A 27,659-nucleotide genomic window follows, 5' to 3' on the forward strand; every position below is an offset into this window, starting at 1 on the left:
TTCGTGTGCTCAAACACCAAGCACAATATGATTTGATTCAAATGAACACTTGGAAGGTATGTCTGGAATATAGGAAATTATCCAGGTAATAGTTTAATTTTGCAACATTTTTATAATGGACAATGATACAGTTTCTACTATTTACGACGAAGTACAATGCTGCATAGAAACTGCAAATTGGAAAGTAAAAACAGAAAAAATATATTTCCAGAGATAATCTTCAAATTACAATTACAAAATGCATCTGCAAGGTATTCAAAATTTACCTCTTCTGCTGTTGTTTTAGTGATTCTTAGGACTTCTATTAGAGACTCATCTTCAACCAAAGAGCCCTCTGTACTCGTTAGGCGAAAGAGTAGGTTATCTTCAAGCTCCTGCATTCTCCTCCTGTTAGATGTCACTTCCTCCATCAGTTTGACTCTTTCTGCCTCAAGTTCCTGTACTCAGAAAATCAAACATTTTCATTAATTAAAAAACAAAAAACAAAAAACTGTAAAATGACACAGAAAATTTGATTTAATGCATGAGAAATTGGAGGGTTTCCTACTTTTTCTATAAAATACAGAATCATTATACGCTAGAGTGATTTATATGTATACCATATTTGTTTGATTAATGCTGCATACTGAGGAGTGAATATGCATCAGAATTACATGAACAAGCTTCCTCGGAGTAAGATGCGCAAAGCACTGAAACTAGCTTCCAATGGGAAATGATAAAAGCCACATTAAATTAAGTACTTAAAATTAAATCAGACAAAGGACTGAAAAATGCATTGTATGGACTGATTTTACATTTTAAGGAAATTGACTGGGTGGCCTATTCCATTTCTAATTTTTATCATCCTGTGACTTTGCAAGATACACTCCTTCACTGCTTAGAAAACAGAAAATACTACAACAATTATTATCTATGTGATGTGAAATTTTTATGCAATTTCTACAAGACAGGTGATGGCAAGTGACAATAACAGACAAATCAACACAATGCCAAATGAAATGAGGCATCTGCATTGCACAGTCCTCCACAGCTTAGAGACACCCTTGCTTTATTTAATCAATCAAGTCAACATTCCTGTAAGAAAAAGGCAGTTAATAATACCTGCCTAAACCTACAGCTTTGGTTTATTTTCATTCTTGTCAAAGTGACAAGTTAGAGAACAAGGAGATGTATGAAGTTATAGAGTACAGGGAAAGCTCTCTTATATTTCAGAGAGGAACTGAAAAATTTCTTCACTCTCACAAACTTCTGATTTGGAAATCTGTTTATAATATATTCTGAGGCTATAGAATGTAGCTCTGTAGAAGCTACAAATAAATGAGCCCTAAAAGAAGAGAATAACTAAAGCCTCAATCATTTCTGCATTTTCTCCTCTTTCATTAACGCACAAAAAAAGGTTAGAATTACACAATAGAACCAGTTCTGCAGAATAATTACATATGCATTTACATATGTGCTTAAATTCTATTTATGGCCATGCTTATTTAAGAACAGGTACCCTACCTATTCTATTTGTAAGATTTTAAAGCGTATCTTCCAAAAAATGAGCAAATATATCAGGTGCCAAGCTTTTGCTTGCAAGTGGATTTCATGACCACATTTGTAACATAAAGACTGGCTGCTCTGAACCCAAACATTGGCAGCAATTTATTTATCAAAGTAGAAAAAGATGCTGATGATATATTTTTTTCCAAACAGTTAGAGGAGCAATCTTTAAAGCAAAAAAAAAAACAACAACAACAAAAAAAAACCAACAACAACAACAACAACAAACACAACTTATTTGATCATGTATTTCATTGATCACTGTAACAATCATTAAGAATGTCTCAGTCCCTTAAATCTATTACTTCTTTAGCTCAGTGATCATGAATTCATCTTCTTGTTTCTAATAGAAAACCTGCTTTTCAGATTCTCTGTTAATGCTCTGTCTTTTCTTTGAATAAAATTTATCAGAGCTCCCTTGGCTATCCATGGCAGGACATTCATTTCTTACTGAGACAGAATAACCATGATTTCTTCATATCTGCTAAATGGAATGGCTTAATAAATGTGGATCACTTGCAACGATGTCCCTGCGCAGTAATTAATGCTAATACTAAATAGTTACCCTTGCAGCTCCCTTTGGCTGATACACTGCACTGGATGAATATTTTTCATTAAATAATTTCTAGCCTGTATTTCTATATACATTCAGTGTAAATTCTGTAACGGTTTTGTCCAGGAAAAGAAAAACAACACGACTAAAGGGTACTTGCACCACTTTTTATCTGAGCATTTAAAAGTAGAAGCTTTTCTGCAGGCCATGAGAAATCATTTCTGTCTTGAAAAGACATTGAAACCTTCTTCTCTCATCAGAGATCTATAATCACCAATTGCCTGATGAGGAGGAGGAAGTTGATGAGACCTTCTATCAACAGCTGAAAGTAGCTTCATGACCACAGGCACTGGTTCTCATACGGGACTTCAGTCAGCCTCAGTATGTGCTGGAAAAACAACATGACCAGGCACATATAGCCCAGGAAGTTCCTGCAATGAGCTGAAGATAACTTTCTGATGCAGGTGGTGGAGCAGCCAATAATGAAATGTGTGCTGCTGGACCTTGTTCTTACAAAGGACTTGCTGTGAATGTGAAAGCCAGGGGCAGCCCTGGTTGCAGACCATAAGATAGCAGAGTTCAGGATCTGACACGGAAGAAACAAGGCAATAAGTAGGGTTGCAACCCTGCATTTTAGGAAAGCCAACAATGACTTCTTCAAGGACATACCTGAAGGTATCACATGGGTTAAGCACTGGAGCCAACTGCTGATTAAGGTAGATGCCTTCTCAGATAATGAAGTACACTGAGAGGGAGGAGTTACTGAAAACTTTTTTTTGCTTCAGTTTTTACTGCTGAGACTGCCCCTCAGAAATCCCAGACCCTGGAGATAAGAGAGAGGGTCTGGGGAAAGGAAAACTTCTCCTTGGTTGAGAATAAACTCAATGCACAGAAATACATAGTCCCCGATAGGACATACCCATGAGTGCTGAGGGAACTTTCAGAAGTGATTGCCAAACCACTCCCTACCATCTTTGAAAGGTTGTAGAGAATGAGAGAGGTGTCTGAGGACTGGAGGACTGCCAAGATTGCACCAGTCTTCAAAAAGGGGACTACAGGCAGGTCATCTTCACCTCCATCCTTGAGAAGGTGATGGAGCAGCTTATTCTGGATGTTGTCTCCATCCAAGTGGAAGAAAAGGAGATTATTAGGAGTAGTCAACGTGGATTCACCAAAGGGAAATCATACTTGACCTATCTGACCATCTTGACCAAGCTGTGTGGTGCAGTCAAAATGCCTGAGGGTCACAATGCTATTCAAGAGACCTAGGCTCAAGTAGTCCAGGTGAACTTCATGAGGTTCAATAAATCCTAGTACAAGATCTTGCACCTGAGTCGTGGCAACCCGCATTATCATTACAAGCTGAAGGATGTAAGGAGGGAGCACAGACATGCAAAAAGGATTTGGGGGTACTGGTGGATAGTAAATTGGACATGAGCCAGCAAGTGTGCCTTCACAGCCTATGAGAAAACCAATTGTGTCCTGGGCTGCATCAAAAAAAGTGTAGCCAGCAGGTAGTCCTGCCCCTTTACTCTGCACTTACGAGACCTCACCTGGCATATTGCAGCCAGTCTGCAGTACAGGAGAGGCATGGACCTGTTGGAGCATGCCCAGAGGAGAGCCGCAAACATGATCCAAGGATTGGAACTGATTGGAACAGGCTGAGAGAGCTTGGGCTGTTCAGCCTGGAGAAGAGAAGGCTCTGGGGAGACCTGAAAGCAGTCTTTGAGTATCTAAAGGGGGGCCATAAGAAAGAAGGGGACAGATTCTTTAGCAGGCTCAGAGGTGATAGAAGAAGGTGAAATAGTTTCAAATGAAAAGAGGGGAGATTTAGATTGGACATAAGGAAGAAGCTTTTTACAGAAAGGGTGTTGAGGCACTGGAACAGGTTGCCCAGAGAGGTTGTGGAAGCCCCATTTTTGGAGACATTCAAAGCTGGGCTGGATTGGACTCTGAGCACCCAGATGTAGCTGAAAGTGTCCCTGTTCTTTGCAGGGGAGTTGGACTAGATGACCTTGAAGCATCCATTCCAACTCAAAAGATTCCATGATTCTATGGTAGCCTTCTATGTCACGATAAGCTGGATAGATGAAGGGAGAGCAGCAGAAGTTGTGTACCTTGACTTCAGCAAGGCTTTTGATGCTGTCTCCCATAATATCCTCATAGATAAGCTTAGAAAGTGTGAGATCGATGAGTGGACTCAGGTGGATTGAGAACTGGCTGACTGGCAGAACTCAGAGGCTTGTGATCAGCAGCACAGAGATTAGTTGGAGGCCTGTAACTAGCAGTGTTCCCCAGGGGTTAGTGCTGGGTCTAGTCTTGTTCATCAGTGACCTAGATGAAAACATAGAGTCCACCTTCAGTAAGTTTGCTGATGATGCAAAGCTGGGAAGAGTGGCTGACACACCAGAAAGCTGTGCTGCCATGCAGTGAGACATGGACAGACTGTAGAGTTGGGTGGAGAGGAACTTGATGAAATTCAACAAGCACAAGTGCAGAGCCCTGCATCAGTGAAGGAATAATCGTATACATCAGTACAGGTTAGGGGCTGACCTGCTGGACAGGAGCTCTGCAAAGAAGGAACCTGTGTGTTCTGGTAGACAACAAGCTGACCGTGAGCCAGCAGTGTGCCCTTGTGGTCAAGAAGGCCAATGGTATCCAATCCAAAGGTGCATTAAAAAGAGCATGGCCAACATGATGGGGGAGGTTCTCTTCCCTCTCTATTCAGCCCTGGTAAGGCTATAATGGGAGTACTCAGTTCAGGAAAGACAGAAAACTTCTAGAAAGAGGCCAATGGAGAGATACAAAGATCATTAGAGGCCTGAAACATCTCCCTTATGACTAGGCTTTTACTCCCAACAAGGCAGGAGTAAAGTGGATGGGGCCAGGTTCTTTTCAGCTTTGCCCAGTGACAGAACAAGGAGCGATGGGAAGAAACTGAAATATAGGAAGTTCCACATGGACTTGAGGAAAATTTTTTTACTTTGAGGGCTACAGAGTGCTGGAACAACCTGCCCAGAGACACTGTGGAGTCTCAGATATTCAAAACCTACCTTGACATTTTCATGTGTAACCTAGTCTAAACTATTTTGTGCAAACCAATTTTTTTTCTTTTTAATTTGAAAGCAGCAGTTCTGCTAACCCAAAATTTGTTACTTTTTCTTACCAAAAATATAATTACGAAATACTCATTTTGAAATATATAAGGCATTCCATTTGCTATAATATACAACTTCCATGCTTTCATTTTAATGGGAAAATAAGCAAATATTTCATGTTAGAACAATATAATGTATTTATTGGCTGACTGCCACTGTAAAATATAAAATAATAAAAATGAAAAAAAACAAACCACAATCCACATTTGTCCCCAGTGTCTATGATGAATTGACCTCCAAGTTTTTGGGTAGTCAGTTAAATTAGAACATACAGAAAGAAATAGGAATGACTTAAGAACAGGAATTGTTTTGGAGGATGTCTAAAATATTGTATTATGAAATTAAATTTCTGAGAAACACCTATGAGAAAATACTCTTTCTTATATTTGTTTCCATATAATCAATGGAAATTTGATTACAAGCAGGGTCAAGTCTGTTTTGAGGGCTCCTTAAAAATTTCATATCTTCTTGCATACTCGAGCTTGCTGGCAAAAGTTGTTTGAATTCATAAGCATTTATTCATGTAATTCAAATTAAGTTTAAAAAAGAATTCAGAAATAAAAGATGTTTTTGACTGAAAGAGGAGCATTTGCTGTATATGAAGGAATAAAAATGCTTTATGTAAGTCATGCCCATATGCCCATGATGTATTTTTAATGAATAATTTTCTTTTTTCTCTTTCCAATGCCAGATCTTACAACAAATGTTTAGGTCCTTCAATTCAATTAAGAACCAGCTCCACACCATCCTTCAAAAAAAACACTAAAATAAACTTAAATGGGCATTTTTGTTCTTGCATTTTATTTCAGCCAAGACACTCATGGTGCAAACAAGTCTTTCCTCTACACAAATCTTGCAAATTACTTCATACCTGTTTTTCTGTGAGGATGACACGACCAAGGAGCTGATCTTCCAACCCTCGCACTGTAACAGTAAAGTCAATCACTGTTGTTCTTGCACTGATTTCTGGTGTATAGGCAGGATTAGCCAATTTCGTTGTCATATAAAGGGTAAACCCTTTCATGAGATCTACCTCCTTGTCACCTACTTTCACCTGAAAATAATAACAAAAACAACCTAGTTTTTAAAAGCTAAAATCAGAAAAAGTCATTTTATCCACAAAAAAACAGATTAAATTTTTTTCATTATTATTTCATGAACACTTTTTAAGCGAATAAGAAAACTCATGAGTTCACTGCTTATCTTTTTAAGCATAGTGAAGATATGAATCTTCGTATCATCCAGACTTTCAGATACCCAGCACCTGCCCTATATGTTTGTTTGTTTGTTTTTTACTTTCATTGTTCACAATTCATCTTACTTTGTGTGTTGAACCAGATTTTATGAAATTTTTTTCCAGGATGTTATCTAGAGCAGGATCGAGTTCCTCTCCAATGTTTTCTATTAACAAGGGTCGGCCAAGGGACAGGCTGTCTTCTATATGACTTCTGAAGAACTTGTGGTTCATAGCTGTAACCTAGGAAGATTGGTTCACAACATAGCATGCATTTATCAGCACATTGATAACAGTGCAAAATGTATTGCAGCTTTCAAAAATCAGACTTATCCCACGATATCATAGAATCATAGAATGTCTTGAGTTGGAAGATGGAAGGAACCATAAAGCTTAACAGAACAGGGGATCACTCTTGCTTGTTTTCTTTACTGTTATCTGAATATTTAGTTATCTACTATCTCTCTATATATATTATTACTGTATTTTCTTAATACCTTTTAAACATTAGTGGATTTATGCTTGAAACACTAATGTAAAGCAGGTATCAATAGTGTTTGGTCAAGTATCAATCTTCCATATTCCATATCAGATACTGAATTGCCGATTCAGTTTCCATTTCACAATATCAAGTCTTAAACTTACTAAGAATCACATTGATTATTTTTCATTTATTTGATAAATTTAATAAATTTAATGTAAGCCTTTGAGATTAGAACTGAACAGTCTTTCCAAGCATCTGTTATGACATGGTTTGGGGGTGCTTCTTACCAGAAAACAAACTGGGATAGATATGTTTTTTAAAATGAAGACTTCATCTTGCAGGCACTACTACTTTTCGAAAAATGATTAAGATTAAAATAATTAAATTACAATTTTTCAAAAAATTAAAATATCTAGAGGCATATAACACAGTTTTTAAACAGTATATTATGTCTCATCACACTGCATTTTTAGCTCCGCTGTAAAATAGGTGTATCTGTTTCAACAATAACAGCATCTTTTTAGTCCAAGTGAAACTGAGGGATGAAGTTAGAGTCTGATTGACCAGAAATGTAATCCTAGCAAGACCATAGTAAATGAAGCATTTACCTGTAGTCCATTATTCTTTTCTTTATTCTTAATCCAGATCTTTCCTTGACCTTGTGGATCAATCAGCAAAGGATATCTAGATGCTGTGGTGACCATTATGCCATTCTGAATTGAAAGATCATCATTTGGAAGACCCTGGAGGTTCCATTCACTGACTGTAGCATTGTCAACAAGCATACTGGTGAGATTCAAGTCCTAATAGAAAATATGTAATGACAAAATTACTACCAGTTGAAGGAATTATATTAAAATAGCCAGTGGAAGGGTTGCCTTCTTATTCTGCTCACAATGAATGATGGAATGTATTTGGTAGTAATTGTTTATATTTTCTTTCTTCAAAGCCTAAACATTTTAAAGTGGGGCAATAATAAAAGTGAATTCCATTTGAATTTTGAAGTCCATTAATTCTTAACATGGCACCTGAATGGCACCTAAGAAAGAGAGGAATAGTGTTGGAGAAACTCTGAAGACACTTCAGTATCTTATGGCAAGCTGATTTAGATCTTGCCAAATTCTTTTCTTGCTACCTCATGAGGGTCATACTGGTCAGAAGAGCTTCCTCCTGTCATAAAATTATGAAGTGCCCTCCAATCACGTATATGAGTACAGGGTGGCTTGTGGAGAAAGAAAAAACATGTTACAGACCATAACTATGGGCTATCGTGGAAAAATATTGCTGCTATGGTCAAAACTCTTCCCAGCTCATATACTCTCCTAAAGTTTGATTGTACCTAACAACCAGCTTGCTTCATTTTATTCACTAGGAACACTGACTGACCTCTCAAAAATGTGTATGTGAGGGAAACAGTATCTAAAATCGAAAATCAAGCTCTCAAAAATATTTTCAAAGTATCATGATAATGATGTGAGCTTTAAAAGAATAAAATTGAATATTTTATATTTGTTCCTTTCATTTTTCACTCAAGAACTTTCATTTTTTAACCTTTCTCTACAAACTTGTCTAAAAAGAAAGAGAAAGCCTATAAACCTTTAAAAAAAAAAACACACACAAAATGTAGCAGCTGAAGTCTAGAACAAGATTTCAGGTACTGTCAGACCTGTGATAATCCTAAATTAGTAATACCACTGGTTGAAAGACTCAGAAGGTTTTTTGACTCTCTTTTTTCTACTCTCATTGTTGAAAAATCTGAATGAAACAACAGAAATTATTCTCAGAAAACAGAGAAAATTAAAGCTTGTTTTCCAGTTGTGAAAAGAACATAAAAGAATGTAACGGCCAAAATTTTCAGCAACTGGAACATAAAGTCATATTTAATATCCTAAGCAGCTGAGTAGCATCTAAACAGCTTTTAGGTTTTTGTTTTGTTTTGTTCTTTGTTTTTTTACTGCAGTAGGGAGTTTCAGCCACTCTGCAACTCTGAAACTTAGCTTATTTAAGTGCCTAGCTACACGAACAGACAGCTAATTTGAAACAGCTCTCTTTAAATTGTTATGCCTAAATGACTCATACACCCACAGCCAGTTAGTCTGTGACAAAGTAAGGCAGATGTCAAGCCTCTTCCTTGAACTACAAAGCAGCTTTTTTTTTCCTGTGGTGTGAAGTATCAAGAGAGGCCCATCTGCTGCCTTTTGTGAGTACTTAATTTGCCGAAAAAAATTATAACACTCTTCCATATACTGTCATTGAAATCATAATTCTATCTTTAACAGCAGCTATCTAAACAGAATGGTAATTACGGCTTGAAACTCATGTTAATTATGACATTCTGTGTCTAGCCCGTCCATAGGAAAAAAGCATAAACATGAGCAGCACAAAAATAATCGAAAAGTATTCCTCAAATTTTGAAGGCTGAAGCTTAGTAGCAATGCGGTCAAAACATCTTCACAGAGGCAAAATTTTGGTCCTTCTTTCTTGTACTTTATAGACATTATATATCCAAGTTCTTATCGTGAAACAGCAGGAATCTTGACAGATATTCTCCAAGGTAAGCAGCTTTTAAGAACATTTTGTACACTGGGTTTGAGAAAGAGCCTCCCTGGGATTAAAGATATGTAGGATAAGTCCCATAGCACACTGGTGAAGAATCTTGCCTGAGACTGCACTGTGACTGGTACTTTATTAATAAATCCATCCAGGCCTTACGTATTACTTTTCATCTAGAGCTCTCAAAAAGCTTTGCTGGGCAAGTCAGAATCATTAATCTTCATAAGTCATACCATATATTGGGCTGGGCTGTGAGGCTTACTCTGCCAGCTCAAAGTCAATCACTGTTATAAGAAGCACTATCCACCATATGGATAAATGAAAAAAGAAAAGAAAAGAAAAGAAAAGAAAAGAAAAGAAAAGAAAAGAAAAGGAAAGGAAAGGAAAGGAAAGGAAAGGAAAGGAAAGGAAAGGAAAGGAAAGGAAAGGAAAGGAAAGGAAAGGAAAGGAAAGGAAAGGAAAGGAAAGGAAAGGAAAGGAAAGGAAAGGAAAGGAAAGGAAAGGAAAGGAAAGGAAAGGAAAGGAAAGGAAAGGAAAGGAAAGGAAAGGAAAGGAAAGGAAAGGAAAGGAAAGGAAAGGAAAGGAAAGGAAAGGAAAGGAAAGGAAAGGAAAGAAAAGAAAAGAAAAGAAAAAAAAAGATTCACAAATAACTTCTATGAGATAAGGAGCATGACAAACCTCCTGTGGCTATGCAGTCCCCCTAAAATAGGTTTTAAATGTCAAATCCCCCAAGAAGCTGACAATAAGATGCAGCAGGGATAGTAATCTACCTTCAACATATTTGTAGTGGTGCAGCCACAGGTGTACACAGGTTGCTCGTTGTTTCAAGGAAAGGAGCCTGCCCTGTACGGTAGTCCAGGCACAGAGGTTGCTCACTTTATTAGAGTATATGATGTGTTCAGGGAACTGAAGCTCCATGATGGTCATTACTTCAGCTGCGTTTTAGGCCACCTATATCTGCACAGACTTGGGCCACTTAAGGGGAAGCTGTATAAACTCACAAAGAACAACCTTACTGGTGACAGGCTTACATCGGTTTAACAGTTTAAAGTGAAGCAAGCTGAACTGGTGTAAATTCAAGTTTTTAAAAACACGAGGTTGTTTTTAACCTAATAGTTTCAACAAGACACTTGAAGTTAAATTATATTAAACAGTGTGAGGAAACAGCAGAGGGTGCAACAGGAGAGTATTGGTTGCTAACATATAAGGATGCAGAGGGAATATTTCTGATAAAAAATGTGTAATAGTCTATCATATTATTGGGTGTAAGAGTATTTTTATGTTGACCAAAAATCTAGCTACATGAAGACTAAATATGGAATGTGAAGTCTGAAAAAGGAAAGACTGTTTCCATTTTACAGATATTTTGTAGCAAGTTAGATTATTAAAACATTGTACTTCAATAAATCTAAAAGAAAATAATGGAAACTTCTATTCCTATTCTATTTTCATCTGCTCACAATTTTGCTTATTAAGAACAGTAATTTAAAGAATGTATGATGGAATTTGTCAGAAATATGAAATAGATGCAAAAAAAAACCCTTCTTCCAAATTCCCTCTTTATATTTTAGATTCACAGTTCAGAGTGAAAAGTGGATATCTAGAAAAAGAAAAAAAAAATTAATGGCAACACATGAGACTGTACGTGGTAAAAGTGGAAATAGGGCAAATGCTGGTAGGTGGTTGACTGGGGCATAACTCCCAGCTAGCCCAGAAGCCACAGACTAATCTCTCCATCTCTTCACTGTCCTGGGAGCCTAACTTGGGAGACTGCCTGGAAAAACTCTAGGGGCATAGAAGTTAACCTTTATAACAGGATAACTTAAAAAGTTGAAGGAGATGGTTACAATGGGTGTTCTCTTTGATACAGGTATTTTCTACTTTTGGTAAATGCTAGATGTAGTTGATTTATTCTATGACTGAAATCACGGATGCAACAGGGTATGTGTGAAAAACATGATTATGGGTGAAAAATCTGACTACCTGATGGAACCCCTTGTGTTGCAGTAGATCTGTTCTAAACTGCTAATTTTGACTTAATTTCCATTTTATGCAATTTCCTTCCAGAACAGCAGATCTCAGGTAGCCTCTCTGACTTAGATTTGCCAGGGCCTTTTCCTATGCACTAATATTGCAATGCATGAAAGTCTTAAGAGAATTTTTTAGAAGCTCAGTTGTCAACTGTTCAGAATTTTTATTTATTAAAAATATGATGGAATATGACAGCCCATAGATAATTTTTCAATTAAGTATTTTTCTGGAATTGATTGCTCTTAACATTATTTCTCTGCAAGGCAATAAAGTTAAAACAAAGTATGAACACTTACATTACTGTATGGAATCTTGCTGCTGTTCATCTCTTTCTTCCACAAATGGAGCAGCAAATTCCTGTACTCCTGATTGAAAGGTCCAGAGTAGGAGAGAAATCCAGTGGCCAAAAGGACATTCCCCACTAAATGAGTAATTTGATTTTGAAAGTTTTTGCTGCTTTCAGTCCAACGAAGCTGTGTGTAAAAATATTATAAACAAGTTAGATTAAACAGACACAAACCTAACCATGAAGATCCAATTTCAGAATCTCTCTCTTTCTTTCAAGTAGGTGACTGTTCTTGAACCACAAATATCTTCTTTCTTTCTTTCTTTCTTTCTTTCTTTCTTTCTTTCTTTCTTTTTTTTTCTTTAAATCGTTCTTTTCAGAAGTAGAAGTAGAAGCTTTATTGGAAGAGATGGCAGCCACCTAAGTGGGGAATAAGTATCTCTGCCAACAAGCTGGCCAAACCAGTAGAGGGGCCTTTAAAGAAGGAATGGAAAGGGAGGGAGAGGACACACAATAATCAGTGAGGAACTGAAGGACCAGGCTGGCAAATAAAATGCGTAGAGTGATGTATACAGTAGAAACCTAACAATCAATAACACAGAGGACCATCTGAAGCATATCTACATAAACAAGGTACTGCCTACCAGACAGAACCCCAGGATGGTTTTCATACTGATTCTGGGAAATCAGCACAGCTGGACTCCTCTCTGAAATGCTCATACACTAATGTGCACAGCACAGAGAACAAACAAGGAATCAGAGGTCTGCAAGTAGCTAGAGTCATGATCTCATGGGAATCACTGTGACACAGCAGGAAAGTTCCCACAATCACAGTGCTACAACACATATATAGGCTTGTTATGAAGGACAGGCTGGAACAGTGAGAAGTAGTTTCCCTCTGTGAGAAAGCAGCTGGAATGCATTGAGTTCTGCATCTGAAATCTCTGGATGGCCATTAGTCTTTGGAAGGTCACTACGATTGAGAGAAACTCCTGAGGACAAAGTGAATACAAATATCACTCCTATAGGGGTAAAATGAATGACCCATAGAAAATAGAAGAGAGTGCACTCTCAGCAAGTTGACACACTTGATAAAAGGGCTGCCATCCAGAGAGCACTCAACAGGCTGGAGAAATGGACCAACAGGAATCTCAAGTTCAGCAAAGGAAAGTGTTGGTAGTCTCTGAGAAGGAAAAACTCAATGCAACAGTATGGTTCCAGCTGGAACTGACAGCTAGAGTGCAGTTGGGAAGAAAAAGGCCTGGAGGCGCTAACAGAAACCACGTGGAACATGAGACAGTAACAAATGCTCACAGCAGAGATGGACAAGAGCATTCTAGGTTACCTTCAGAAGACTGCTGGAAACACATCCAGGGAGGTGATTATTCCTGTTATCACTGGTGAGAGCACTTCTGGACTACTGTGCTCAGGTCTTAGCTGACCAGATATGGACACATTAGAGAGAGTTAAGCAAAGGGCCCAAATGGGGCCTCTGTCTTATGAGAATAGTCTGAGTGTACAGAGACTATTTAGGCTTGAGAGCAGACTCTTGGGGGGAATTCTGGCAATGTATTAATATGTCATGACTGATTGCAAAGAAGATGGTGCCATACTCTTTAAAATGGTACCCAGTGAAAGGACAAGTGGCAGTGGGCAGGAATTCAAATACAGGTAATTCCGTTCAAATATACAAAAAGACAGTGAGAGTGGTCGAGGACTGGAATAGTTGCCAAGAGAGCCTGCAGAATCTCTATCTTTGGAGATACTCCAACTTCTATTGGATAATGTCCTGAGAAATCAAAAATAGGCCAAAGCATCTAATATTTTGGACTAAACATTTTGAAGCACATCTGTACAAACACTTGAGATCTTACAGGATTCAGTGGTTGAAAGTCAAGGCTTTCATCAGTTTTGATTCTGTGTGATTACAAACAAGGACTTCTCAAAGCAAATAATCAGCCAATTACAAAAAAGACCATCCCGCTTTTTCTGGAAACCCTCAGGTTCTATTATAAGCTGAAGCTATAAAAATCTGCATAGGAAAGTAAAACTTAAAGCTTAGCACAGAGGATAAAGATTAGCCCATAATTCTGTAAAAGGTTTCAGTAGCAATCTGAACTTAAAATATAATTCAGAATATTAGTCAAGCTTCAAATTTCTATTCTTGTATAGTTGGTGAGAAAAAAAAGAGTAATCCTTCTTATGAATATTTTAGGGTAATTATTTAGGTTAAGCCTAATTCCTCTTCTTAGTAAAGTTAAAAGGAATTTGGCTCCTTGGCTTTCATTTCGAACGTTATCCCAATACAAGCTATATGATCATTATATGTAAGAATTTGGCTAACACAATAAATGGTTTTTACTTTGTTAGATACACTGATTTCAAGAAAAAAAGAAAAAAGCCCACGTGTAACTAAAATATAGTGTCATATGATATCAAGACATCACCTTGCCTTGAATTTCTTCAGCACTGTTAATATTTGTTATCAAACCTGAGGACCAACTTTGTGCTAGAACTATACTCCTAATGTGCCAGCACCTTTTCTCCACCTAAGCCTTCTATCAGAGCTGTGGCATTGTTCATCTTCCTTCTGCAAGCCTCGGCATCATCAAGTAAGGCCTGCTTCTCTTTCATAGCAGCATCATACATGGCTTGTACTTGATCCAGTTCCATCTGCTTCTCATCCAGCTGATTTTGTGCATTATTCAGTTCAGTTTGGGCAGCTGCAAGTCTTCCCTCTTGCAAGGCTAGATTTGCCTAGAAGCATTTCAAAGTAAACAGTCATTAATACTTGTTATTTGGCAAGTCAAGTACATTCATTTAGTGGCATATACTGTACTGTATTGAGAATTTCTAAAAATAATACATATACAAGATAAAAACGTTTTTTTTCCTTTTTATTGTTATTCAATGCAATCTTAAAACGTTTTAATAATATTTTCAGAATGATCCATTAATCACACAACGATTAATGGTTTATAAGCACAATACCCTTGAAATAGCTGTATACTAGATATATGAGGCACTGCATACAATATTTCCTGTGATATCTTCTCAGTGCAAAAGAAAATTAAGATTGTGCCTCACAGATTATAAAATAATAACAATGATAATGGAAACTAATCTTTTTCTTTCTTTCCTCATCAATTACTTCTACAATAAAAATGTAACAAACACTCCTGTGGAGACTAAAGACATTTCATGTGTGTCTATGAAAATTTGAATGATAAGCTGACATCTCTAAAACTTGGCCTCTTCATTTCTGTATTACTACTAAGAAAAATATATATATATTCTGTGAATCCAGAATGTGTTTCCAAATACTTGTTTGTGAAAGATTAGAAACTGACAAAATGCTTATGAAACACTTACAGGTAAACTTTGTTCTCATTTGCTCTGAATATTTAAAGCACCTAAATATTTAAATATCATGCATTTTTATTTTTCCTGCTCTAAGAGTTACAAAGATAGAAACTAAGAATCTGTAAAAATGTTTTATTACAAATATGAAACTTGAATCTCACATCACATCAGAGCATAGCAAGGAATCTCTGGGATGACTTCTAGTAAACAGTATAACCTTGGGCTGGTTCTTGACATTAAATCTTGACTAAAGAGATAAATTTAATTCCTACCGAACTACACTAAAATCTGCAAATTCTTGCACTGGATAGGAAAAAAAATTAAAAGAGAGGAACCAAATCCCATTTTGAGATTAGGCATGATAAAAAAGAGCATGGAGTCCAGTGTGTTTCAAGATAGGTCTGCCAGCAATTAGAGAAGCGTATTTGCAATAATCATTGAAGCACAAATTTAACACTTCAGTGTTACACTTGCAGAGAACAGCACTATCAGCAAAAATATAATTTACTGTAGCCACTGCATCTGCTGACAGATCCTAGAGATAAACAAATATTTTATAATGGAGATAAGCCAGCAAAATGACCATTCATAAAATATCTATCATGTAAAGATGCTGAAATATTTTTATTCTACTTTTATTTCTCGAGGTGCATATTAAAGAACATCTCCTAAAGACAGACACTGTTGAATCAGCAAACCAGTGAGTCTTGATAAGACTCAGCTAAGCAGATTTCAGAATCTCAGATACTACTTTTAGTGAATCTTGGACTCTCTGGAAAAGCTTAAACACTACAGGAGTATTCCTCTGCTCAACACCAAGGAAGGCAAAGAGATGGAGCAGGGTCCTTTCTAGATCCCAATAAGAAAAGAATGACAACAGATGTCTTAAGAAAAAAAATGCCCCAATAAAACAAGCATAAGTGTAGGTAGTGAGTAAATCTTATATCCCTTCAGATACTGAGCACTCCATGTTCATGCAACATTGGACAGAGCCTAGATGAATTTTCCCATGGTGTGCCATGCAGAGCAGATCCTGTTCATGGAGAAAGACCGCTCTCTTTTGGTCATTAAAGCTATCATATACCCCTCTTTTTGTTCTGTCTTACTAAAGCAATTGTCTTATTAAGCTATTTGTTGTTGGATCTTTTACTGAGATCCAGAGAGGACACTGCAGCATCCCTCTCTCTTCCACCTAGCCTCCTCCTCTGGTGCAGATCATCTTTTATCATTGAATCCATGAGAGCCAAGAATGAGAGTAAAAAAAAGTTATGATGCATTGCTTCATCACAGCTTACAAACGGTGAGGTGACACAGGGAAAAATATCATTGGAAAGCTGGGAAGAACAGCTGAAAGAATAGGAAAATTAAACCTGGCTGTGAGGATTCATATTTCCCATTGGCATTTACCATAGGAATACACAGTGAGCCATAGTGAAAAAGAATGCCTGATACACACAAGTGGTGGTGCCTTACAAATATGAAAGGCCATATCTCCACACAGCAATAAACTGCACAGAAAGGTACAAAATATGAATAAAACTTCCTACTTTTTAAAAGCTCCTAAAAGGCTACCAGCCTTGAAGATGTAGGCACAATCAAAATAAATAAATAAATCTCACTAAGAAACACTTCAGATGAATGTAAAGAAAAAATCTACTGCACTCTAACATGGAAAATCCCCAAATTAGTTAGGCATTACAAGGATTGCTAGCAGAAGACTTATTATAATAAGTAATTTTATAGACAGTTTAACCAAGGTTTTCAGCTAAGTTTAGGGTAATAATAAAGTATTAGTACATTTTGGTATTGGTTTGATGTGTAGGATGCTTAATCATATGTGATGAACAATGCTTGGTTGCAAAAGAATGAATGCTAGTATACCTGGGTGACCAATATATGTGACTCCCCAAGGCAGAGACTACTTGCTTCAGTTCTCCCTGGAAATCATCACTCTGCCTCTCTCTCCAATTCCATGTTTCAAAATTACATGGGTACAAACACTGCTTTCATATAGACATCACTAGCACGTTGGCTGGCAGCTTCCTGTACAGTTTTGCCTTGAGAGCAGAAGGAAAGTTTTTCTGCCAAGAAGGCTATTAGAGTTACAAGAAGCTTCTTATGAAGATTTCCAGCCAATTAACAGAGGAAAGAAAATGTGTCTCCCAACCACAAAGAACCATTGCGGCCTTTCTAATTTTAGTGACATTGCTATGCGAACAAGATTCATACCCTTCGTTTCATCTCTCTGAGTCACGCAGCAAAGCAACGATTCAGAATTTGTTCCAGTTGGATGCAGTGTGAAAGCCTGATAAATGGATTTTATGTGAATAAATCACGAGGATTGAGGACATGAGAACTACACTGCAAGCTCCTGGATACGGGGGTCACATGAGAACACCTGGAGGCTTGTGCAAGAGCCATGTCTTTGGCCTTTCCTTGCCACTGGCACTGTGAGGAACCACACAACACCCTCATGTCTGCTTCAACCAGTGCCTCATTTGGTCTTTCTGCATCTTCCACCCCACATCTGTCTGCACAGGCCAAGTGTCATTAATTGACACAGACTGAACTGTTGAGCAGCTACTTTGCCTTATTCCAAGAGGCCACCTAAGAGGCCTTCATAGCAGGTGGTGAGATGATTTTACCCCTCTTAACATTTGTGCATTACACAAAAATACTGGAAAAATAAACAAGTAATTACAATCCACAGCTATGCTGTTAAATTTAACATGTCCAGAATCTTCCTCTGGCACTGAAATCCATAAGAGTAAGCAGCTCATGTAAAACTCTTCCATTCTCTAAAATATCACACTGCATGCAAACAGACCTGCAGAAGGGCTCTTTGGCCAGGCTAGCTCCTGAGAGGTGCCCAGAGACCACTCAGAAAATGCTGTCTGGCTAGGATCAAATACACACTAGGGACCATTCTAACAATTTAACAGCATAGACGCTCATTTTCTAGTGTCTAAAGTTCAGTCACACTATTTAATTTATCAGCATTGCCATAGCCTCAAGTTCCTCACTTATTCACTGCAAATTCAATTTTGCTTACCACTGAATATAACTGGTCCTGATCCAGGAAGGCATTTAAATAAAAATAAATAAAAATGCTTTATTTGATAAAAATCTTCATATTGTTAAATGCTATCTCTGCTCATGAATGAAATGCCTAGAACAGCACCTGATCTCCATGAAGAGCAGCTATTGCTCAGTAAATACAAGAAACATTACTAGAAGTGCTTTGTGGATGCGTTGGATGACCACATTGGTCTTTTTTTCTTTTTTCCTTTTTGCAGTCATTCCCTGGGTATATGGTACCTGGCTGATATTGCTTCATGCAGTGCAATCTCTAGCTGCTCCTGCTTCAGCTTACTGCTGATTTTTCACACAGATGGCCCACTGCTTTTGTATCATCCTGATCAGAGGCTCAATATCATGAGAAGGTTAGACTCAGAGATAATTTAGGGAAACATTATAAGAGAAGCAAACACATATATAGGTTTTGCAGACATTTAAAAAAAATGGCTTTTCTTCATGTCTAAAATTTATTACTCACACACACACATAAAAATACATACATACATACACGCATATACATACATGCAAACAGATCTGTGCAAAATGACATTAATAAAATCTTGTCCTCTATTTTTTACTATCAGTGGCCATTTGGGGGAACTAAAAAAACCTTGAAAGGCATCAAGATCCTGCCTCTTATCTGCTTTATGCAGCCTCAATAGCTATTAAAGATTCTTCACTTCTTCCTTTCCAAGTTACATATCCTGACTCTAACCTGTTTTGTTACAGGTGATCTAATCCTCCCTTCCACCCTCTTCACATAAATTACTTCCTTGAATTCATACTCAAATACTTGTGGGTATTTACTTGACAAGCACACTCTTATTTAAATGGTTGGCACCAAATTTTCATACTGTTCCTCCTAAGGTGAAATTCCAGTTGTTGCCTCCTATGGGTTTTAGTTCAACATTGGCAAGCAAAAGCAGAAAAGGCAATAAAGTTCTATATTTAAAGCAGCATGTGATAGGGACAATTCCCCATATCAAACAGAATTTATAAACTACAGACAAACTTTTCTTGATCATCATTACAGCTTAAGGAGATCTTAATTAAAATCTCTGGAGACATCTCCAAGGGAAATTATTTCCTTATTTTAATTGGATGCTAGCACAGTCACAGCTAAAGCCAGGGCTTCCTCATTCTACTGCTATTTTCTTCAACTAGTGAATAAACAGAAGATGGTGTTTCAGAATTATCAGGTTAATTCAGCAGGCTTGCTGACTGGTTAACAAACTAGAGGGGAACTGCTCATGGTCATATTGAGGGTCTACAGGAAAGCAGTAAATAAACGGTGGCTGCTTTATGATAAACAACCACACTGCACTATGTTTGCAGGCACTGTTTTTTGTACTGTGTTCAACTCTGAGTAGTGATACTTAGGCTGCAAGCCACATATCTAAAGAGGTAGGTAATGATTTCAAGGGAAGAATTCATTTTTGCATGCTTATACACAATAATTACTAAAATGTAAGTCATTATTAGTCAGTTTTCATAAAGTGTCACATTTAAGATTAAGGAGGCACTGAGTCCCATTTAAGATGCAACTAAAAATTACATTGGCTGGATTATGCAAGTGTTGAAGAGGGTCTGTGTCCTAGAATTGCAGTTAGGATAAAGCAATTTGATTAATTCATTCAGTAAACCTGCTTTTAGCACTGGATGATTTACCCTGTGCTAGTCCTTTATGAAATCTAATTGTACACTTATTTTCAATTATTTTCTTAGCATCACTCCACTGCTTCCCACAATATCTTCTGTAAACCTTTCCTTCCTCTATTATCTCCAATTTCAAAATAATGGAAACTATTGCCATACCTGACAATAGGTATCGCTTTGCCAAGAAATACATGCTTAGCTTTGTATCTGTTCCAGTGTGGCAAGATGTAAATATACAAATATAAAGATAAATGTATATGTAACTTTAAATCATGTATAATTAAAAACTGCAAGAGCACTTCCACAGCTTTCATAGAGTTGCATCTGAGCATTAGGCCAGTATTTCCCCTAGTTGGTTTTTTTTTTTTTTTTTTTTTCTTTTATAGATCTCAATAGGTGCATATCAGATTCTATTTTCATTAGAGAATGTTCTATTGTTTTTAAAAATATAAATCACAAAAATACAGTCAATGGCTATTTGGATCAAAAATATTACGTTTTAATGAATTTGAGTTAGATCAATCCAGATAAACTAAAAGCACATGTGAAGACTTTTGAATATGCAGTGGATACACTGAATTACACAAAAAGAGACTGAGCATAAATACTGTGGAAGCATAACTGATTGGTATGTATTTAAAAAAAAAACAATAAAATTATCAATTTAAGCAGTTACTATAAATCACTATGTAAGTATTCAGGTTTTTTTTAATATGCTCATCTATTAAACATTTCGAAGATAATAAAACTATCTTTAGCAGTGCAGATAATGGCAGCTGATTCCTTTCTACTCTAATTTTACAATAATTTCACTGTTCCTAAAGAATTCTGTGCCAGGTGACTACATACTACATAAACAATCACTTGTAGCGACTTGACACTCAGAAATTTTCTTGGATAATTCAATTCCAGCTAAATTCACTAAAGAATGCTTCTTTGTCAAGAAAGATCTCTCCCAAGGCCATGACAAACATGCTCCTTCCCAGGCCAATAAGACAGAGGGGAAATTTTCTTGAAACTGTGGTGCCTGGGACCAAGGTCAAGGACAGACATAGTAACTTTCACTTGCCAATAGCCAAGTTGTATAAAGAACCTGTGTGCTGAAGGCTCCCACTGAAAATTGATTGCATGCAGACAAGTAGCAACTGTGCAACAGTGTAGCTATGTAAGGGGAAAAAATGGCAGGACTTCTTTGACTTTTCAGTGTTGGACTTCAAAATTGAAGAAATGAAGAAATAAGAATCTCTTGCAAATCGCTATCTTTTTTAGCCAAAATACTGCTACATTTTTTGCCTTCAACCATAGTTACCTCCCAGAAAAATGAAATTAATAATATGAAATACCTTAAGAGGAAGGACTTCTTTATTAATACCATAGAAGTAAGCCATTGCTTGTGTCCATGAGCATAGACCTGCTACGTTTCCACACACTTTTTTAGCCATCTCCAGATTATAATCCTCCATGTCCAAATAAGGCTCTAAAAGCTCCACAATTTCTCCTGTAATTGAGTCCTACACAGAAAGGAAAAATTATTCATGAGAATGGATGTTAAAATAAAGTCTGCTTCACCAAAACACTTTTATTCTTAAAAACATGACTACTACTTCTTACAAAAGAAATGAACTAGACATTGTTCATGAACACAGACAGTGCTTTCTACTCTTGGAAAGGACAGATTAGTTGTTGGGGTTTTTTTGTGAACTCAAGTAAAAATAGCTCCTAATTCCTCTGAAAAAACTTTGACTAGAGTTTACATTTCATACATTTATTTGGCCCATAATATTTAGAGATATTACTCACATCTGTAGCTCCTGACAACCTAAGCTGGTCTAACTCCTATTACAGCTCTCTGCACCTTCTTTCCCTTTCAGCCTCAAGATCTGTTCTTGCCACATCTTTAATGAGATCTCAATGCTCTCAGTAAGCTAGTATGGAAGCCAATATGATAGAAATCCAAGACAGCACACAACAGTGTTCTGTTTTCTCCTAGGCAAGTTCCCTGAACCAGCTCACCATGACATTATACAAATCATAGTGTAAACAGAGGGAGTTCAGTGTGAAGCCTGGGAAAGGGAAAAGGTGAAACTTTTCATTTCTGTAACACTGATTTCATTGAAACCATGCCTTTTCCTTAACTGTAAATGTGATTTCTTTCAGCTTTTCACTTCATTATTCTAATCTTACATTTTTTTCTCCCTTCTGTAGAGAGTATGAAAAGCCAGATCTTTGATGACGGTGGTTAATCTATAATTACACAAGTGTCAGAAGAAAATGGAATTCATCTCCTTAAGCAATATAGAGAGTAGAATAGATTATACAGGGTAATAATAGTTGCTTAACAACAGAAGCATTAAGAATCTTCCTTTTATTGGCAATGTATTAACATGTTTCTTGCAATGAATCTAAAAATGATCCTCCATTAATAGCATCAAGCAAGATACCCTTTTTTTTTGGAGGTATAGATCAGAAAGGACAGTCTTATACCTGTCTGATCCCTAGCTACTATAATAATAACAAAGACATTAATTACATTATTCCTAAAATCATACATTATGATGTTCTAATTATGATATTTGCTAATATGAAGAGTAATGCTGGATAAACATTTTCATTTTTTTATTCTCCTACTCGAAATTATAAAATAGCAAGCCAACAAGGGTGCAGCAAAGACCAAACAACAGTGGCCTAAGATCCTATTCAAATGTAATTCTTTTCCTTTTCAGGAACAAATTTTAAACCCAAGGAGCTTTCTTCTTCCACTGATCTTCCTTGCATAACAAAAATAAGAAAATATCAAAAATCTCACAAAAAAACCCAACAGTACAGTATACTCAGAACTCCAGACATGACAGCCTTACTTCTCCCATATGGTCAATATTGGAAACAAGAAATAAGGCAAAGGGATGACATAGAAAGTACTTCATCAGGGATAGATAGAATCTGGAATTCCTTGTCACACTCATCAGTATGAATTCCAGCAGGAGCTTACCCTTACTGAGGCTGTTCAAATTGCTCTGAATAGAGTTAAATGTATTCCGAACTTCCAGCAAGAAGATGTAGTACAGATAAGTGCTAAAACTGGAAACCTCATATGCTTGAGTAAGGAGTGTATAATTGATCCCCATTATCTTTGAACTCACTTCCTCTATCTGTTTAGAGAAGGCAGCACTTGGAAAAGTGGCCAGATTGACAGCCCCAGAAGGAGTCTATCTGCAGAGACTGCACAAGTATTCCACATGCTGCCATGTCAATATGGCTCACAGGGAGAAGCAACTCCTGGGGATAGCAAGAGTAGCAGTTTCAAGCCACATCTGCACAACAGAACTCCAGTAGCTTAAAAAGACATCAGCAAAATGCACAGCTGAAGCTGATTTAAGAATCCATGCACAAATTAACAGTTTTCTGCAACATTGCAGAAAACACAGGTTTTGCCAAAACCTGCTTTGTTGGGAGTTGAGCCCCAGTTTTGCCATTCCATAATCCATCCCAGGTCTTCTTCTGGTCTAGCTACATGTCTAGGTACATCTTCTCTTCCCTGGCAAGAAATTTCCCTTGCACCACAGTCTAGAGAATCTTGGTGTAAATAGGGCAGGCTTTTGCCCCTAAAAGAAATAAAAATCCGTTTTTATTATTTTTATTATTTTTATTTATATATTTTATTTATTTATTTATTTACTTATATTTATTATTATTATTTTCATTTGGTTGATCATTCTGTGCTTTACTACTATTCTAATATAATAGTTCCAAAAGTTTGCAGTAGCTCTGTATTTTTGCAGGATTTTCATTCTCTTTTGTATTTCCTCCCCATCAAACAATTTGGGAGATGGTGTTCTGGGGCATTTTATATGCAAACAGGTCTGGTAGATGGAGACCATTTCTCTAGAGATGAGAAAACAACCAAAAAATCAACAGTGAACACTTTTTAGCAAATTCCTACTGAGAAGTAAGAGCTGCTTGAATAAAGATACAATCAAGCTTTTCAAGATTTGGTTCAGTGCTTGGAATAATTGTGTCTGCCATCATAACTGTATGGTCCAGGAGAAAGTGCTGAAATAGGGAACCATGACAATGGAGAGGAAAACAGTTATCAGCAACAATAAATGCACAAAACCTAATGTGTTTCAGACTACCCATGTCCTTTTGTTCTGTGGATGATATAACACACAAATATGAGGATGATTTTACCTGATATCTAAGATAGCTGTGGGAGTAATAATGCAATTAACAACTCCTTACCTTCTGAAAACTAAGCAACATGCCAAGAAATCCAGAGTTATTCATTAGTTTCAGAGCCTCAGTCCATGATGGCTTCACACATGGGCGTTCTTGATCAATTGTTACTGAGTCTATTTTCCTTTGGAATAAAAGTAGCACACAATCCATAATTCGCATTATCAAGTGAGGAGGTTTACCCAGTTTGCGAACAGTTGCGATGTCAGAGGGCTTTATTGTCTGTAAAGAGAAGAAAATAATCAATTTATTTAAGCCATTACTTGATGATAGAGAAAGATGTTTTGCAGGGGACTGCATATTTAATGCCACTGCTTCAGTTTTGCAAGTGACCCAGAAGTAGAACTACAGAAAGGCCAGTCTGCTTATTCCACTGATTCATTTTATTACCTGACGGTAGACGAGATACTTCTTATCTTACCACTCTACTACCTTGCTTTTCAGTTCTTTTCTACCAGGTCGCTGCTTTCCTATCCCTTTCCTATTATTTTATTTTTTCAACCACAATATTCCACAAACAGCAATTGCAAAATACATGTATGTTCAGAGTATCTTTGATTCTGACCTGCAGGGCTGCCTCTGCTTCTTCCAGAGCAGGTCTTGCAGCTTCAAGCTTCTCTTCTGCTGCTGCTTTATCAATGGCGATTTCATCCACAATGATCTGAGCTTTGTCTTTTACCTTTTGCACCTGCATTTTCACCTTTTCAGCAGCTTGGGCTTTCATTGTTACTTCCAATAAAACTTCATCAGCTTTTTTTGAAGCTAAAGCCAAATCTTTCTCCTTCATCACCAGCTGTTTGGAAAGCTGATTTACTGAAACCTCGGCTTCCATCAGTTTTGCAAGACCTGTGTAGAATAAATTCCATGTAGCAATATGAGCACATGAGAGAAAAATCTCAATGAAGTGATCTGGATACTGAAAATAAGTCACTTATATTCACATTTAGAAATGCCAGTGAGTGATCCCCACCTAGATAAAGCAGGATTAATATTCGTTTAATATTTCATGTATTTTATTATTATTATTTTATGGATAAAAGTCCTCAGAATCTGTCATTGATCACTTATTTATATTTTTATATGTGAGAGAGATGCTAAAAAATGCAAGCAGTGCGAAATCCACAAGACTATATGAATTACTAAACTGTTCCTAAGATCCACAGAACAGAGAAGAGGAACCTGACATCCCAAATAATGCAAGGGAAGGTGAGATTAGGCTGAGCTTCTACATTAAACATATAAAGATCCAGATGATCAGGGAGGCTAGATTCTTGAGTAATATTTCAAAAATTTTATCAAAGGATGAAAAAATTACATGTATCTATATGTATAAAAATCCTTATTAGTAAATGCATGCATACAAATCATGTAAATCTCTCTAACCTTAAAAAAAAAAAAAAAAAAAAAAAAGCACAAATGTTCCTTCCAGCCATCCAGTCACCATCTATCTATCCAAGCAGATATGTATAAATAGCACTATTCTGAAGTTGGTAGCAGTAGGAGAAGAAATGATTTAAGTTTATGTCCAGCTCTAAACACCATTCAATTTCAGAAACCATTTGTTAACTGTGTATGCAGTGCACTATTTTAGTAATTTTACACATGCTCTATAATGTTTATTAAAAATAATCTTCATAGTGACTCAACCTGATTATTACATATTTTCCCTTGGATTTAATTTTAGCATGTTTAAATGTGAAGACTAGAAAGCCAGTAGTTCTATGGCATACAGGCACATAGAAGCAGGAGTTTTAGGTATTTTAGTATTTTAGCTGCTAACTGGTGCTATTTTAAACACTCATCTGCAATATGCAATATTCACAAAGTTCCTCAAAACAAAAACTCCATATGTTTTGTAATCATACACAACAAAGCTGAAAATAGGACAGCCTGCTTCCAAATGAAAGTGAGCTCACAGTTCAAGTCCATAAGCTAACTCTCTAGACATGTAAGATTTAACTCTTTAACATTCAGATTCTTCTTAACTTAAAAAATAAATATATATAAAAAAATACACAGCCAGAATTTACAGTACCTGTTCTCATACGTTCAGACAAACTTCCAACACTGGCAAACTTCTCTTCATAAATAGCTTTGTAGCCTCCAATGAAGGACAGGTAAGATTTTGGAGTAACAAACGTTCGGCGTCTGTATCGTTCAAAGTATTCAACGCATTTTTCAGCTACAATATCTTGAAACGTTCCCATGGTGTTAATAACACTTTGTTTCACTTCATCTGTGCACTCTATTGGGTAGGAAACTAAAAAATGTTGTGCAACTGCTACAAGAGCATCTTTAGGCCAGCGCTGGAACCAGTCCATGGTACAGCCTGAAATCAGAGCTGGAAATTTGAGTGCACGTGTTCTGAACTTTTCCCCAACAGGAGAAAAACAAAGTACCACATGCAAGTTATTGCGAACTCGAGTAAGAAAGTAATTATAAAGATTTTCACCAGTGGGAGTACGCTTTGGATACTCTTTCCTCATTGCTGGTATCAGATCTTGTGTGATTTCACCTATTTCATCTCGTGCAAAAAGATTTGAGACTTCACCTGAAGCCAAAACATTGTTCAGGTACTCAAGAAAAGATTCATCTCTGATTTCGTTGTCTGTGAATATAAAGACAATGCCCTTTCCTTTTTGCCCAGCAGTGCGGTACAAGATTTTCAAATCATCCAAGAGGTTATTGGTGGCATATGTTCTGGAACAGAAAAGGATTAAAGAAAGAGAGAAGAAAAATGATAGATCATTCTGGGAAATACCTTTCATACGGCACAGTTTTTTTAGGCAGGATAAAATTCTACATATGAAATAAATACTGTATGTCCATGGTTTATGGGCTGGTTCAGCCCGATTCTGTGACTAACGGGGAAAAACGTGATGTTATGATGCTGACTACTGATAACAAAAATTCATGAAACTATGACACTGTATCTTCTGCTTTCATTTTTCAGGGATTTTTTTAATTAAATATTTTCCCAAAGTGAATGATTGGTTCCATAAATCATAGGAGAGGAGGTGAAACCAATAGAATAAGGTGCTAGAAAATAAAATGTAAGAGTAATGCTATCTTTAACATATGCATGATACAGCTGTTTTGCATCCCTGCAGATTGTAGTCTTAAGCTCTTTGTTCAAACTGAAGGTTAGTATAGCTGGATAAAGTTGTCAAGTAGGTTCTGTTGCCCACTGCTGCTAAACTTAAATACAGATGTATTATCTTTCAAAGATATTAAGAGAAAGTTAAATAAAATCATTAAGAGACAAGAATAACCACAACGGAGTTTTCTATTGTGATATTTGTGTTATTATATTGTCAATATTTGTAATATTGAACATATTACTTGGGTTGATTCATTCCTTATGCCTCTTACAGTTGATGTAGTTTACTGTAGATACAGTTGAAGTATGATTCTGATGAATGCCATGCAAATTAATGATTCAGATTGAGAAATATCAAGAAAAGTAAAGTAAAGTTAATAAAACA

At 36.8% G+C, this 27,659-nt stretch overlaps 1 protein-coding gene across 6 annotated transcripts in view; it reads right to left on the reverse strand.

Annotated features, from left to right (window-relative positions):
- Nucleotides 1-27,659, reverse strand: part of LOC100549719 (dynein axonemal heavy chain 5-like) — a 150,791-nt gene that overhangs the window by 41,533 nt on the left and 81,599 nt on the right. For all 6 annotated transcript variants that reach the window (XM_085220604.1, XM_085220606.1, XM_085220605.1 and 3 more), the window contains exons 57-66: nucleotides 26,210-26,874; nucleotides 24,740-25,020; nucleotides 24,181-24,396; nucleotides 21,285-21,452; nucleotides 14,383-14,601; nucleotides 11,855-12,031; nucleotides 7,583-7,777; nucleotides 6,578-6,733; nucleotides 6,128-6,310; nucleotides 267-437 (exon numbers count right to left, since the gene is read on the reverse strand). In XM_085220604.1, the coding sequence (XP_085076730.1) occupies nucleotides 267-437; nucleotides 6,128-6,310; nucleotides 6,578-6,733; nucleotides 7,583-7,777; nucleotides 11,855-12,031; nucleotides 14,383-14,601; nucleotides 21,285-21,452; nucleotides 24,181-24,396; nucleotides 24,740-25,020; nucleotides 26,210-26,874 (2,431 nt within the window). The remainder of the gene's footprint in view (nucleotides 1-266; nucleotides 438-6,127; nucleotides 6,311-6,577; nucleotides 6,734-7,582; nucleotides 7,778-11,854; nucleotides 12,032-14,382; nucleotides 14,602-21,284; nucleotides 21,453-24,180; nucleotides 24,397-24,739; nucleotides 25,021-26,209; nucleotides 26,875-27,659) is intronic.

The sequence above is a fragment of the Meleagris gallopavo genome, chromosome 3 (genome assembly GCF_905368555.1).
Source record: "Meleagris gallopavo chromosome 3, MGAL_WU_HG_1.1, whole genome shotgun sequence".
Classification (NCBI taxonomy): Eukaryota; Metazoa; Chordata; class Aves; order Galliformes; family Phasianidae; genus Meleagris; species Meleagris gallopavo.